This window comes from Mixophyes fleayi, chromosome 3 (assembly GCF_038048845.1).
Source record: "Mixophyes fleayi isolate aMixFle1 chromosome 3, aMixFle1.hap1, whole genome shotgun sequence".
NCBI classification, from domain to species: Eukaryota; Metazoa; Chordata; class Amphibia; order Anura; family Limnodynastidae; genus Mixophyes; species Mixophyes fleayi.
This window is the reverse complement of record NC_134404.1, coordinates 60,770,116-60,782,300: the sequence shown is the minus strand read 5'-3', so window position 1 is coordinate 60,782,300 and position 12,185 is coordinate 60,770,116. Positions and strand designations below refer to the sequence as shown.

Sequence of the window (12,185 nt, the reverse complement as noted above, 5' to 3'; positions counted from 1 at the left end):
GCCCTCCATAGCCCGGCGCCCTAGGCAACTGCCTAACCTTGCCTAATGGGAGAGCCGGGCCTGATTGTGCGTATCCTGCAGTATGTTGTGTCTGTCTGCATAAGGTAGAGCTTAGGGGCAGAGCGCACTTACACCCGTATTCAACTAGAAACTTTTCTAGAGATCTGCTTGTACTTGAATACAGGCGTGCTTGCAAGTAATTTTCATTCAATTTAATATTGCAAGTGTTTACAGGTAGTTTATCACAGTTATGTTTACTAAGATACTCCTTAAATCAAAATCTCTACAATGACAGTTGTGAAGGGGGATTATCAAAAAAGCAAATTAGAGTTTTGGGAAAATAAATAGGATGGAAAGGGAGAGAATGACTCAGGCAGTTTAGATTTTAATATGATCAATTGTTTTAATGCAACATTTGCAAAGTTTGATAATATTGTTTTTCCTATCATTTATCCCATAAAGAGGAAAATAAATGTTACAGTTATGTGGATCAGAATAAATGTTGTGCAGTTCCTTCAAATGTCCACCATTCCTTCTTTCCTGTATCCTGGTGGATGGTATATACCACTGCTGTCAAGAGTCCAGATAAGGATAGAGGACCAATTTCATTCCAGGGCGCAGATTATATATAAAAATATTTGTGATATCATTTGGAATATTAAAAAAATATTGGGATTGTGACGATGCAGTTCCTTCAGGGTGGATGTTTTTTGAAGCATTTAATTATGACCAAAGTCGATATTTTACAATGCGAAATATGTGTTTATCATGGTTGTGGCCGGGTCACACACTTCAGCATTTTCACTTATCTACCTATATTAAAAATGTAAAATTAGAGTCACACTAGCCCATATACCAAGACTTACACCACCATGGTAACACACACTGTCATGACATTCCTCTGACTCACCATGTACATACCCCCAATCTATAAGTCACTGCGCACTGTTCACAAAAGTAGACATCATGTGAAAAATGTATTTTTTGGGCGTATGTTTCAATGATTCTAGTGAGTTTCAAAGTGAATACAATTGTGAATGAATGTTCATTGTATACAACTGTTTCCATGCCAAGGGTAAACACATTTTAAAGTATGTTTATTTAGGACAAATGCCAAACTAATTGATTTCTTGTGTAAGTACCGACAGCTTTGCAATTGAGTCACCTGTGAGGGATTACCATCCCCTACAAAAACTAATAAGTCTAAGCCTGATGTTTTGTAAAGTCAGCAATCTATAGCATTGGATATTTTTTTATTTTCTCAGGGTTTGCACATACTATCATTGCTATAAAGTGTTGCTGGGAATCTGAGTTTTCTTCAAGCATAATGATCTTTGCAAATATACAATTGCAAGAAACATAATTTCCTGTTTTATGGTTTATTTAATAGAATCCAAAATTAAATATAATTAGCATTTCACTCTCTTTATTACAGCTGTCACAAGGATGCTCTCTGTATTGTGTGGCAGTCATTACAATGCTGTATTTTACATGGGTCACCAGAATGCTGGTGAAGCACTAGTCAGGTGAAGCTTGTAGATGATGTATTTAATTATAGCTCTTTGTAACAAAAAATGTTGTTATATTTAATTGGCTACACCCAAACAAACTAAAGCTGCACGAATTTCATCAAGCCCAATTTTCTATTGCAGTTGCATTGGTTGAAGAACACGGGCCACTTTCTTTTATTTGCCCACAGTCTAAAATTTGCCTTTTGGCAACTTATGCTATCATTCCTTATTTTCTGCTCCTCCACATGTCTCCAGCTTTGAACTGAATGGTGATTGCACAATCAGATGGTCAGAATGTCCATAACAGCACCACCTATTTCAGTGCTTGAGTGTGGTGATCTCGTGGAAGTCAGTGACCTGTCCACTAGCATGACTGAGTAAATGAGAAGAGGGACACATGTGAAATGGGTAGTGTGATTATAATGACAGAGAAATGGAGAAGAGCTGAAAGACTAACGGCTTTATTTACTAAAGGGAGGTCTGAAGAAACCGTCAGTTTTTGCCAGTTTTTCCGATTTACTAGAGGCCAAACAGCCATTAAAACAACCAAAATGAACATTTTTAAAAACCACCACTTTACAGATCGCCATCCCAATTTTAATAATCATGAACATACAAATAGCCGGATTTACTAAGCTGTAGTTTGCAGAGCCGCCATCCAATCGGCCAAAACAAAAGTTGTGTTTGTGAGAGATGAGATTGCTCAAACTACATGTTGTTCGAGCTATCTGGCCATTCAGAACATAAGAGGTGGCACATTTGACATAAATTATGGAGGCAATCGTTATTTATTGTTAAAGGAGCAAAATTAATTTGTTATTAACTTATGGGGTATATTTTATTTTTCATTATATTATGGGGACTATATTACTGTATTATATTATGGGGAAAATACAAATATATAAATATATTGTTATGGAGCGCTATGCTCCATCTCTTGTATTTTCTCTGGTGGTCTAGTGGGACAGAAAGTGGGGCAGTGACCGGCGGTCACCATGCAGCTACTGCACATGCGCAGGCCGGAAGTTCTGGTTCACTCCATTCTATGTTAGAGAGAGGATGAAGATTTATTAGCTGCAAATTTGCTGTTACACATACTACAAGTGACCTGAGCCTCCATTTTATCAACGGAGCCTGATCATGCTGTTTCTGCATTGACGTGCAGTATACCAGAAAAGCTTACAACCTGCATTCGTATATGCACAATTCTGTTCAATACATAACCTGCATTAGAATTTTATACTAGCTGATTGCTGCTACAACATTTGACCATGTGAGTACCTACATTACTGTTACAAGTGTTCAATAAACCAACACCTTGGTTAAGTTTAAATGTGTATGGCTTAACATTCGTATCCAACATTGCTGACACCTTTTGCAGACACCCAAAATATTCTGTCAATAAATTATATTACCTGTGCATTACTTTTTGATTGCTAATGGGCGCAATAATTATTTATAATGCACGCATGTGGCACTACATAGTGCCCCTGTGATACTATAATACAATAATATTATCCCCTCAATATAATAACATTTGCCCACATAAGTTATTTATAAATTAATTTTGCCTCTTAATCAATAAATAATGATTGCCCCCTTAATGTATGTGTCAATATTCCCCCCTCTTATGTGCTGAATGAATGACAAGATAATTTGAGGCGCAGGTATAGAAAAACCTTTTTACCAATTGGTTTTGATTTCGGTTTCCGGCCAAACCACCGTCGGTTTAGCTGTTTTCAATCCGACACAAATCAACAGGTATTTTACATCACAGCCTCAAACTGTTATATAGTAAACATGACGGCTGGGAATGTGTGTGGCGGTTTAAAGCACGATACACTATTCTTAGTAAATTTACACATAAGAGTTTGAAAGTTGATATTGCAATCCTCCATCAGTAAAGATAATAATGAGGCTTCCCTTGATTTAGGCAAAAAACATTATAGTATCAGATGCTCTGTTCAGATGATCTCTATATGAATAATAAATATCTATAAGGTAATCAATTTCAATTGTTATTTATTTAAAGCAAAAAAAGTTTCATTCATATACACTTATTAACAATAAAGTGATTTAATAATTATTATTATCTTTTCTCCTGCTGGATAATCAAGCATCTGTTTCTAAATGTATAAGCTCCTTGTGAGCTGGAGATTTCAGCTGATATATCAATTAGTGTAAAAAGATACTTCTCCGAGATCTCACACAATATTCACTACAATAGAACATGGTAGGCAGTCAGATATACTTTTATATTTTTCCATTTTATCCAGCAACAATAATTTTACAGCTTTATGCAAAACAGAGCAGCTGACCAGTTTAAGTTATATTTTCTACCATAACTGATCGTGAAAAAAAATATATCTTTTAATGCAAATAGCCCAAGAGTGGTGATGTACATAATTACAACCCTGTATGTTGTATACATTTGCATGTCGTCTGGTCAACCTGCTGCTTAAAGCACAACATAAAATCTCACCATGCGCATCCATAACTCAGAATAATTTAAGTTTCTGTATATGGTTAGTTTTATGTAGAGATAAGCATATGTTGATGCATTAGCCACTTGCCAACAATTAATTCACTATTTTGAACCTTTGTAGGTAGGATAGCTGCATTTTAATTTATTTCTGACACTATAACTTACATATTTATTTTGAGTTACACATATCCTCTGTAATTCAAAATTTAGTTTATGTATATATATATATATTAGAGATGGGTGGGCTCGGTTTCCCGAGATCCGAACCCACTTGAAGTTCGAGACAAAACGTCATTGTGACGTAATTATATTTCTGAGCTTGGTTCTCGAGAGATTTGAAAAGCATAAATACCTGCCTGCACAGCAATCCATCGCCATTTGACAGAGGTAGAGAGCAGGGTTAGGTCACAGGCTGTATTAGAGCAGGGACAGGGCAATGTTTGTATTAATTTTTTCGTTTCTAATCTATTCAATTCTATTATTAAATCAAATTCTATTAGCAATTGTTAGAGCAGGAAGAGAGGAGGATAGAGAAGGCTTATTCTTAAATTTTATGCACTACAAGTGCTTTGGGGTGTCCCATATTCCACAGTGTTTTTTCTGGCTGTCAAAAGTATCTATCTAATACAATTTTTTTTGCACTACAAGTGCTTTGGTGTGTCCCATATTCCCCAGTGTTTTATACTAATATTTATGGCTGTCAAAAAAAAGTCATATGTGTCAGCAGTATCTATCTAATACAATGTGTTGCACTACAAATGCTTTGGGGTGTCCCATATTTCCCAGAGTTTTACACTAATTTTTCTGGCTGTCAAAAGTCATATTTGTCAGCAGTATCTATCTAATACAATTTTTTGCACTACAAGTGCTTTGGGGTGTCCCATATTCCCCATTGTTTTACACTCATTTTTCTGGCTGTCAAAAAGTCATATTTGTCAGCGGTATCTATCTAATACAATATTTTGCACTACAAGTGCTTTGGGGTGTCCCATATTCCCCATCGTGAAACACAAATTTTTCTGGCTGTCAAAAAAAGTCATATTTGTCAGCAGTATCTATCTAATACAATTTTTTGCACTACAAGTGCTTTGCGGTGTCCCATATTCCACAGTGTTTTACACAAATTTTTCTGGCTGTCAAAAAAAGTCATATTTGTCAGCAGTATCTATCTAATACAATATTTTGCACTACAAGTGCTTTGGGGTGTCCCATATTCCCCAGTGTGAAACACTAATTTTTCTGGCTGTCAAAAAAAGTCATATTTGTCAGCAGTATCTAATACAATTGTTTGCACTATAAGTGCTGTCAAAAGTGATATTTATCAGCAGTATTTATACAATTTTTGGCACTACAAGTGGTTTGGGCTCATTAAAATGGATTCAAAGCAGTCCACATATGAGCAGAATCAGCAACCAGGTTCTGGCCCCAGTCCTGATGGTAGTGTTCCCAGTACATCATCCGGTAAAGCCGATGTAAAAGTACAGTTTTTTGAAATCAGGGAAAAAAACAAACACATATTTGCCAACATGCCATTCTACACACACAGTGGCAAAGAAAGAATGAGGCTTTCGCCTTACTCTACTAGTGGCAGATCAAAAAATGTCACTTCACTGAGCCTTCTTCTCGTATGGTCACTCGTGACCAAGCAAGACCAAGTAATTTGGAGTCTAAAAGTGGTGCCCAACTACTGTTACATGTGAAAGGTGAGCTGCAAGAAAACAGTAAGGTTTTAGAGGATAATGTATGCTCAGAATCAGAAATTACACCAATCCCTGTGGAAAGTCCATCCACCAGTGGTATGTCTAATCATGGGCATTCTGTTAGTGTACCCATAAAAAGGGCCCTTTCAGAAGTTCTGTTAAGTTCTGTTGTAGTGTAGCCGGTGATACACCAATTGAGGATGCCACTTTGGAATTAGAAGAGGATGAGGGGAAGATTTGTGTAGGCGACGAGGGCGCTAATGAGGATGTTGATGAGGATGATGCAGACAGATACCAAATTGCCTTTCTCAATTTCTGTTTATATTCTACAGTCTATAACAGCTGAACTGTTTTCTATTTTACTCCTAGTGGAGAGGGGGTCTGATGCAGACAGATACCAAACTGCCTTTGTCCCTTTCTTTTAATATTCTAATTCTACAGTTTATGCAGGTTGCTTTTTTTACTATTTAACTACAAGTAAAGGGGGGGGGGGGAGTCATAGACAGGCACCAAACTACCTTGGTCCATTTATTTGTTATATTGTTCAGTCTATGCAGGCTGCTTTTTTTCTATTCAACTACAAGTGGAGGGGGGGGGGGGTATAGAGACTGACACCAAACTGCCTTTGGCCATTTCTATTTAACGTACAGTCAATGCAGGCTGATTTTTTTCCTATTTAACTACAAGTGGAGGGTGTAATATACACTCAAAGATGATGGCCACATTGCCAATAGTCAAAGATGGAGGAGGAAGGCAACCAGGTTTGTCTGTATAATTTGCAGGCAAGTGTTAGAATTAAGGACGGCCTACCAGGAATTAAACAGTTTTTTTCATAATTTATTAGCTTTAGAATCACCTCACTTATCCAAGAAACTGGTGGAGCACTAAATTAGGCTATTTTAGACCAAAAAAATTGTATTTTTTTCAAAAATAGCAAAACAAAACCAAACAATACCAAAACCTAAACACGCAAGGGCGGTTTGGCAAAACCAAAACACGACGGTAATCCAGATCCAAAACCAAAACCAAAACACGGGGGTCAGTGAGCATCTCTAATATATATATATATATATATGCATTATCAAGATACAGTTTAGCTGGAGTGATCATAATTACCTTGATGATACATGTATAGTGTTTATCTTATAAAGAAATGAGTAAATACATTTAAAAGCTGATGAGTGTCCCACCTACAATAAGTAACCAGGACCATGGCTTTAGTGTTGTCTGAGTTAAAGCAGGAGGGAAAAAGTCTGGGCTCCTGCATCATGGGGGCCCCTTTAATAATGGGAAACCTACGATTTTTAACAAGGACAACATAATTTACTTATTGTGTAATAGAGCAGTAAAGATACATGCTGTTGCTGTCATCATCATTAGCACATATCTGTACATTAAGGGTACCTGTAAGTGATACATCTCTTGAGAGAAATATCTGGAGACTTATTAACTTTTATCTATATAGTGCCAGCATACTCCACTGCACATTATAATTGTGAATGACACCTTGGGCTAGATTTACTAAGCTGCGTGTTTGAAAAAGTGGGGATGTTGCCTATAGCAACCAATCAGATTCTAGCTTTCATTTATTTAGTACCTTCTACAAAATGATAGCTAAAATCTGATTGGTTGCTATAGGCAACATCCTCACTTTTTCAAACCCGCAGCTTAGTAAATCTAGCCCCAAGTCTATTCAGGCTGCCTATCCATGGGCTGTGCACACCCCCACTGTATTACGCTTATACTTTCCCTCCCTGATCCACATGTCCAGGCAAAATTTATTTGAAACTCAAACATGGTTGCATTTTACCCGCATTTACATTATGACATTGCAAATTCTTACAGCCCTCAGTTACTAGGGTTTCAATCTAAATCAGGCTATATGTGATTGCTGCATTAAGTGTAACATTGTTTATATGAATAGTGATTTAAAGCTAGTATTTAGCTTTTATTGAACAATGCAGCTTTTGAGAAAATGTTCTAGAAAAATGCAATCCCGAATAGGTACAGACAAAATGCACACACCAATATAATATATAATAATGTATTTAGGTTATGCCAATCTCTGTATGTCTTCACAAATTGAATATTCTGCAATTTGGTCTACCACCGACCCTAAAGGTTATACACCAGAAAGCCCAATTTCAATAGAGATGTATTACTGTATCACAGTAGAATATACATTTAGCACATAGATAATATAGTACATAGTAAAGACTTTATCTTTCCTCTCCATCCTGAAAACTCACATTATCAGCATACTAGAATTAAAACTACACAACCCAAAAGAAAAGAGGAATGAAATAAATAACGTAAAGTAGATTTAATATTTAGTATTGTTTTTAGTCTACAGACGTTAGAAGCTCATCAATTATATGCATAGAACTGAAATAATGCACAGAAAAGTTTAACAGTGAATGTACACTTTTTCAAAAGAGCAACTAATTGTATATATCTATACATATATATCTATCTATCTATCTATATATATATATATATATATATATATATATATATATATATATATAATAGTAATGAGGACTACTACCACTTCTTCACTGTGTTAAAATACATTGGTTTAAAATTAAATAAACTATGAGTAGAGCGTGAAGAAGAGAAAACTGTCAAATTAAACTATAAGAGAGAAAAATTCTTAAAAGTAAAATGAAGAAGAACATTCATTATATATTCAGTAACATATGAATAGCATGTTTTACCTTATATCTGCAGACATATAAAACAGGTATGTCCATGCACCAGTTAAACTAGACGAGTAATGAAGCACTGCTGAAGAGTTACACTTTATGTCACTGTTCAGCTCTCCTCTCAGCGTACAGGTTTATCTGGTGCTTTTTCTACATGTTCTATTGAATATGCAACAATGCAAAATTGCTTTGCATGCAGCGCAAAGTGAAACATTCAATAATATTATGAAAAGCAATATACAGAAAATAGTTTACATTTAAAAAATGTTTATAAATATCGTAGAAAAATTAAAATATCTTATATATTGTTATTCCACCATGAACAGTTAGACATCATGTCCGTTATAGTATAACTGACACATAGTTCATAGTACTGCAAAGATAATTGGAGCTTTAAGGAGAATGACTGAAGGTGTAATCTAAAAAGAAGTCATATGGGACTACAAAGAGTCCATGCAGAATGTTAGCTTACACAGCAGAAGAGATTCCCTGTACTGCACATTCTCACCACGCAAGTTTCCTTTGCTGTCTGATTCATACAATTTCTCTGAATATTGTGACCAATTGAAGAAGAATCTGTGTCCAGAAGGATATATATAATATATATATATATATATATATATATATATATATATATATATATATATATATATAAACACTCACCCATCATCAACATTTATACCCAGTGAGGGTAGAGTCAAACAGGAAATAACCTTCCCAAAATCCAATTCTGTCTCGTTTAAACCTTCTTCGTACGTAGCCCTCAAGCTGTGAATCCATAAAGCTTCCTTGATGCATAGTTTTTTATATCTGTCTCCACATCTTGAAGTGCCCTAATCTTCTTTTCTTAGATGTATTAAGGGGTACCTAACACTTGTTAGACAAGGGTGTGGGGTCACCCCTTCATATTTGGTGGGAATGCTCGAAGATCCGTCCTTTTTGTAAAGAGGTGATTACCACCTCGAAAGAAATCTTAGGAAGTGATGTACCTGACAACTCCTGCACCTGGCTACTCAACATGATATATACACTCTCAATATATACTGATAAATCTCGACTAAACTGAGCAGTTAAAGTGGTGATACCAATTCATTGGAGGTGTCCTTCCCCTCCAATGTTAAAAGAATAGTGTGCTAGGTTAGAATTTTATATGGATATGGATGATATTATATTATCTTCAGCTGACAAAGTTGTAGAATTTAAGCGCAGTTTTTGGTAGTTAGTTGGATTTTACAGACACTGTGCAATATACCTCTATATGTATGTAATGTCCTTAACGATGATTTGAAGTCACAGCCCAGTGTTAATTTTCTTGTTCTGTGATATCTCCCTTGGCTGTCTTAATTAGACACTGGGCCCTTTTTCCCCAAAACCGTCTACCCTCTATTCTTCTCTCTTATCTTCCTCCCCCAAATTCTCCCCTTCCACCTGTTGCTGTTCTGTTTCTTTTACTAAATGGAGTATATTTGATTTTACTAAAACATAGGGCCTGATTCATTAAGGAAAGTGAAGCAAAACAAATGAGTAACTTTGATCCTTGGCAAAATCATGTTACAATGCAAGGGGTGCTAATGAGTTTATTATTTTTCACATAAGGAAAATACTGGCTGCTTTTTCATGTACCACACAGATACTTCATAGTTTTATTTTTGAACTGACAATTAGAGCTAGATTTACTAAGAATTGAGTTTGGTGGCGGTTTGAAACCGCCACCCATCGCCGACGGTTTAGTGGTCCAAACCCCCACATTTACTACAGGGTGGCTTGAGTCTTCAAATTAAAATGACTGGCGATGTTTGGCGGATTGAAAAACCTAAACTGCCGGCAGTTTGGATGAAACCGCCATCAAGATCGCCATCCAAAAAACAGGACAGGACAGTTTTAATACCTGCTTCAGATTGGCTTCATAGCTCAAACATGCTGTTTGAACTATTTTGCTACTCTGAAAATAAGAGAACGCACCATTGACATTTAAATTATGTTAGCAATAATTATTTATTGATTAAGGGGCAAAATGAATTAAATATTAACTTACGTTGGGAAAAAAAAGTTTCATTATGTTAAAGGGATAAAATTGTGTAATTATTATATTATTCGGACAATATGAAATGACAAATTGTGCAAAATAAATAATTATATCCACCATTAACACTTAGTTAATAATATTATATTATCACATTTCCCACTTAATATAATGCTATAATTGTGTCCCTTTAAAAATATATATAAAAAAAAATTCTCTCATAAGTTAAAATTAAATTTATTTTGTTCCATTATCAATAAATAATGATTTTACAAATAACTAAAATGTCAATGATGCTTTCTTTTATGTTCTGAATGGCAAAGTAGTTCAAACAGCAGCAGTTTGATCAATTTCACCATTCACAACCACCTCTTTCATTTTGGCTGTTTGGATGGCTGTTTTGCGGAGGTTTTGAAAACCCCAGTTCAGTAAATCCAGCTGTTTGTATGCTCATCATTGTTAAAATCGGGATGGCAGTTTTTAAAATTTTGGTTTTGAAAAATGTCAATTCTGGCCGTTTTAATGGCAATTTGGGCTTTAGTAAATCTGGCGGCTTCAAAACTGTCGGAAAAATAGCCGAAGAGCGGTGGTTTGAGCAAACCAACCTTTAGTAAATCTAGCCCTAAAAGTTGATATAGGACATGCCCTACCCCAATTATAAATCTGTCCTCACATTTTAATTTTACATACCCCTCCAATACAACATGGTTTTGCCAAGGTTCAAAGTTACTAATTTTCTTATGCACGTTTAGTTGCTATCCAATAAGGATTGTCGATTGCCGTAATGTGGTTCCAAAGCACAATGTGATTTAATAGCCAAAAGTAGCAGAATAACAATTCAGAATAAAATAAGTACAGCCATTACTTATCGCAGGCGCCCTGGATCATTCAGTCATTCAGTCATACAGTCATTCAGGTCTGAAAGCTGTGGTCAAGTAGACTGTCCATTAGGTTCAGAGCCCCTGCTTATATACAGTCAGTGAATACAGTAAAACAATGCAAATGATGTGGCTTGCTTCTATAGGTCCAGGCTTCAGGAGGGTCCAGTGTAAGGCAGGTCATAGGCCAGTTCAAATGAAAATATCCAAAGGTGGGCTGTCAGCTCTCCAGGAGATGCACTCCGATTTTCCCGCCAAGAATCCAGTTTAAACTAGTCTATTTACATTACACATACAGTATAATTTTAAACATTTATTCCCTATCATCACTAAGTAGAGTATGCAATGTGCGATCCCTTCGGCCAATGAACCGGACAACTGCGGATAAATAGGGGATTTAAATGATACTAAACATGACATGTTTCCTGTAACCTGAACCTTTGATTTCACTAACATGTATATAACATATAATATTAACCATGAATATTGCTACCTTTCGACATAAATAACTATGTGTTGCAACTACAATTAATGTGTACTAATTAAATATGTATATGTTCGTGCGAATGCATTTAAATGTGTAAAACATGTTATTGCCACGTGTTGCGGCTGGATACGTTTCTCCACGCCGTAGTGTGCTATACGCATAATTTTCAGACAAAGACGATCAAGTTGTTAGATATTAATTGAAATGACTTTATCCAATTAGCTGACTTCGACACTTTCCTTAATGAATCAGGTCATTGTGTTTGTTTTACTGAACTTGTAACAGTTAAATTTAGTGATTTGTTTTGTTTAGATGTGAGATCCAGATCACAGTACCTATAAGTGATGTATACCATTTATTAAGATCTCCACCTTATCTGATGTACTATATTGTATA

The 12,185-nt window shown here is 35.7% G+C and overlaps 1 protein-coding gene across 4 annotated transcripts in view; it reads right to left on the bottom strand.

The window, feature by feature from the left end:
• The window catches only part of LOC142143596 (alpha-1,4-N-acetylglucosaminyltransferase-like), a 120,316-nt gene that overhangs the window by 96,244 nt on the left and 11,887 nt on the right, over nt 1-12,185 (bottom strand). The window contains exon 1 of one of the 4 annotated variants that reach the window (XM_075201563.1): nt 8,414-8,456. The exons of the other annotated variants lie outside the window; for them this stretch is intronic. Within the exon in view, the coding sequence (XP_075057664.1) occupies nt 8,414-8,449 (36 nt within the window). The 5' untranslated portion in view covers nt 8,450-8,456. Of the gene's footprint in view, nt 1-8,413; nt 8,457-12,185 lie in introns of those variants that run through there. 4 annotated transcript variants of the gene reach the window in all.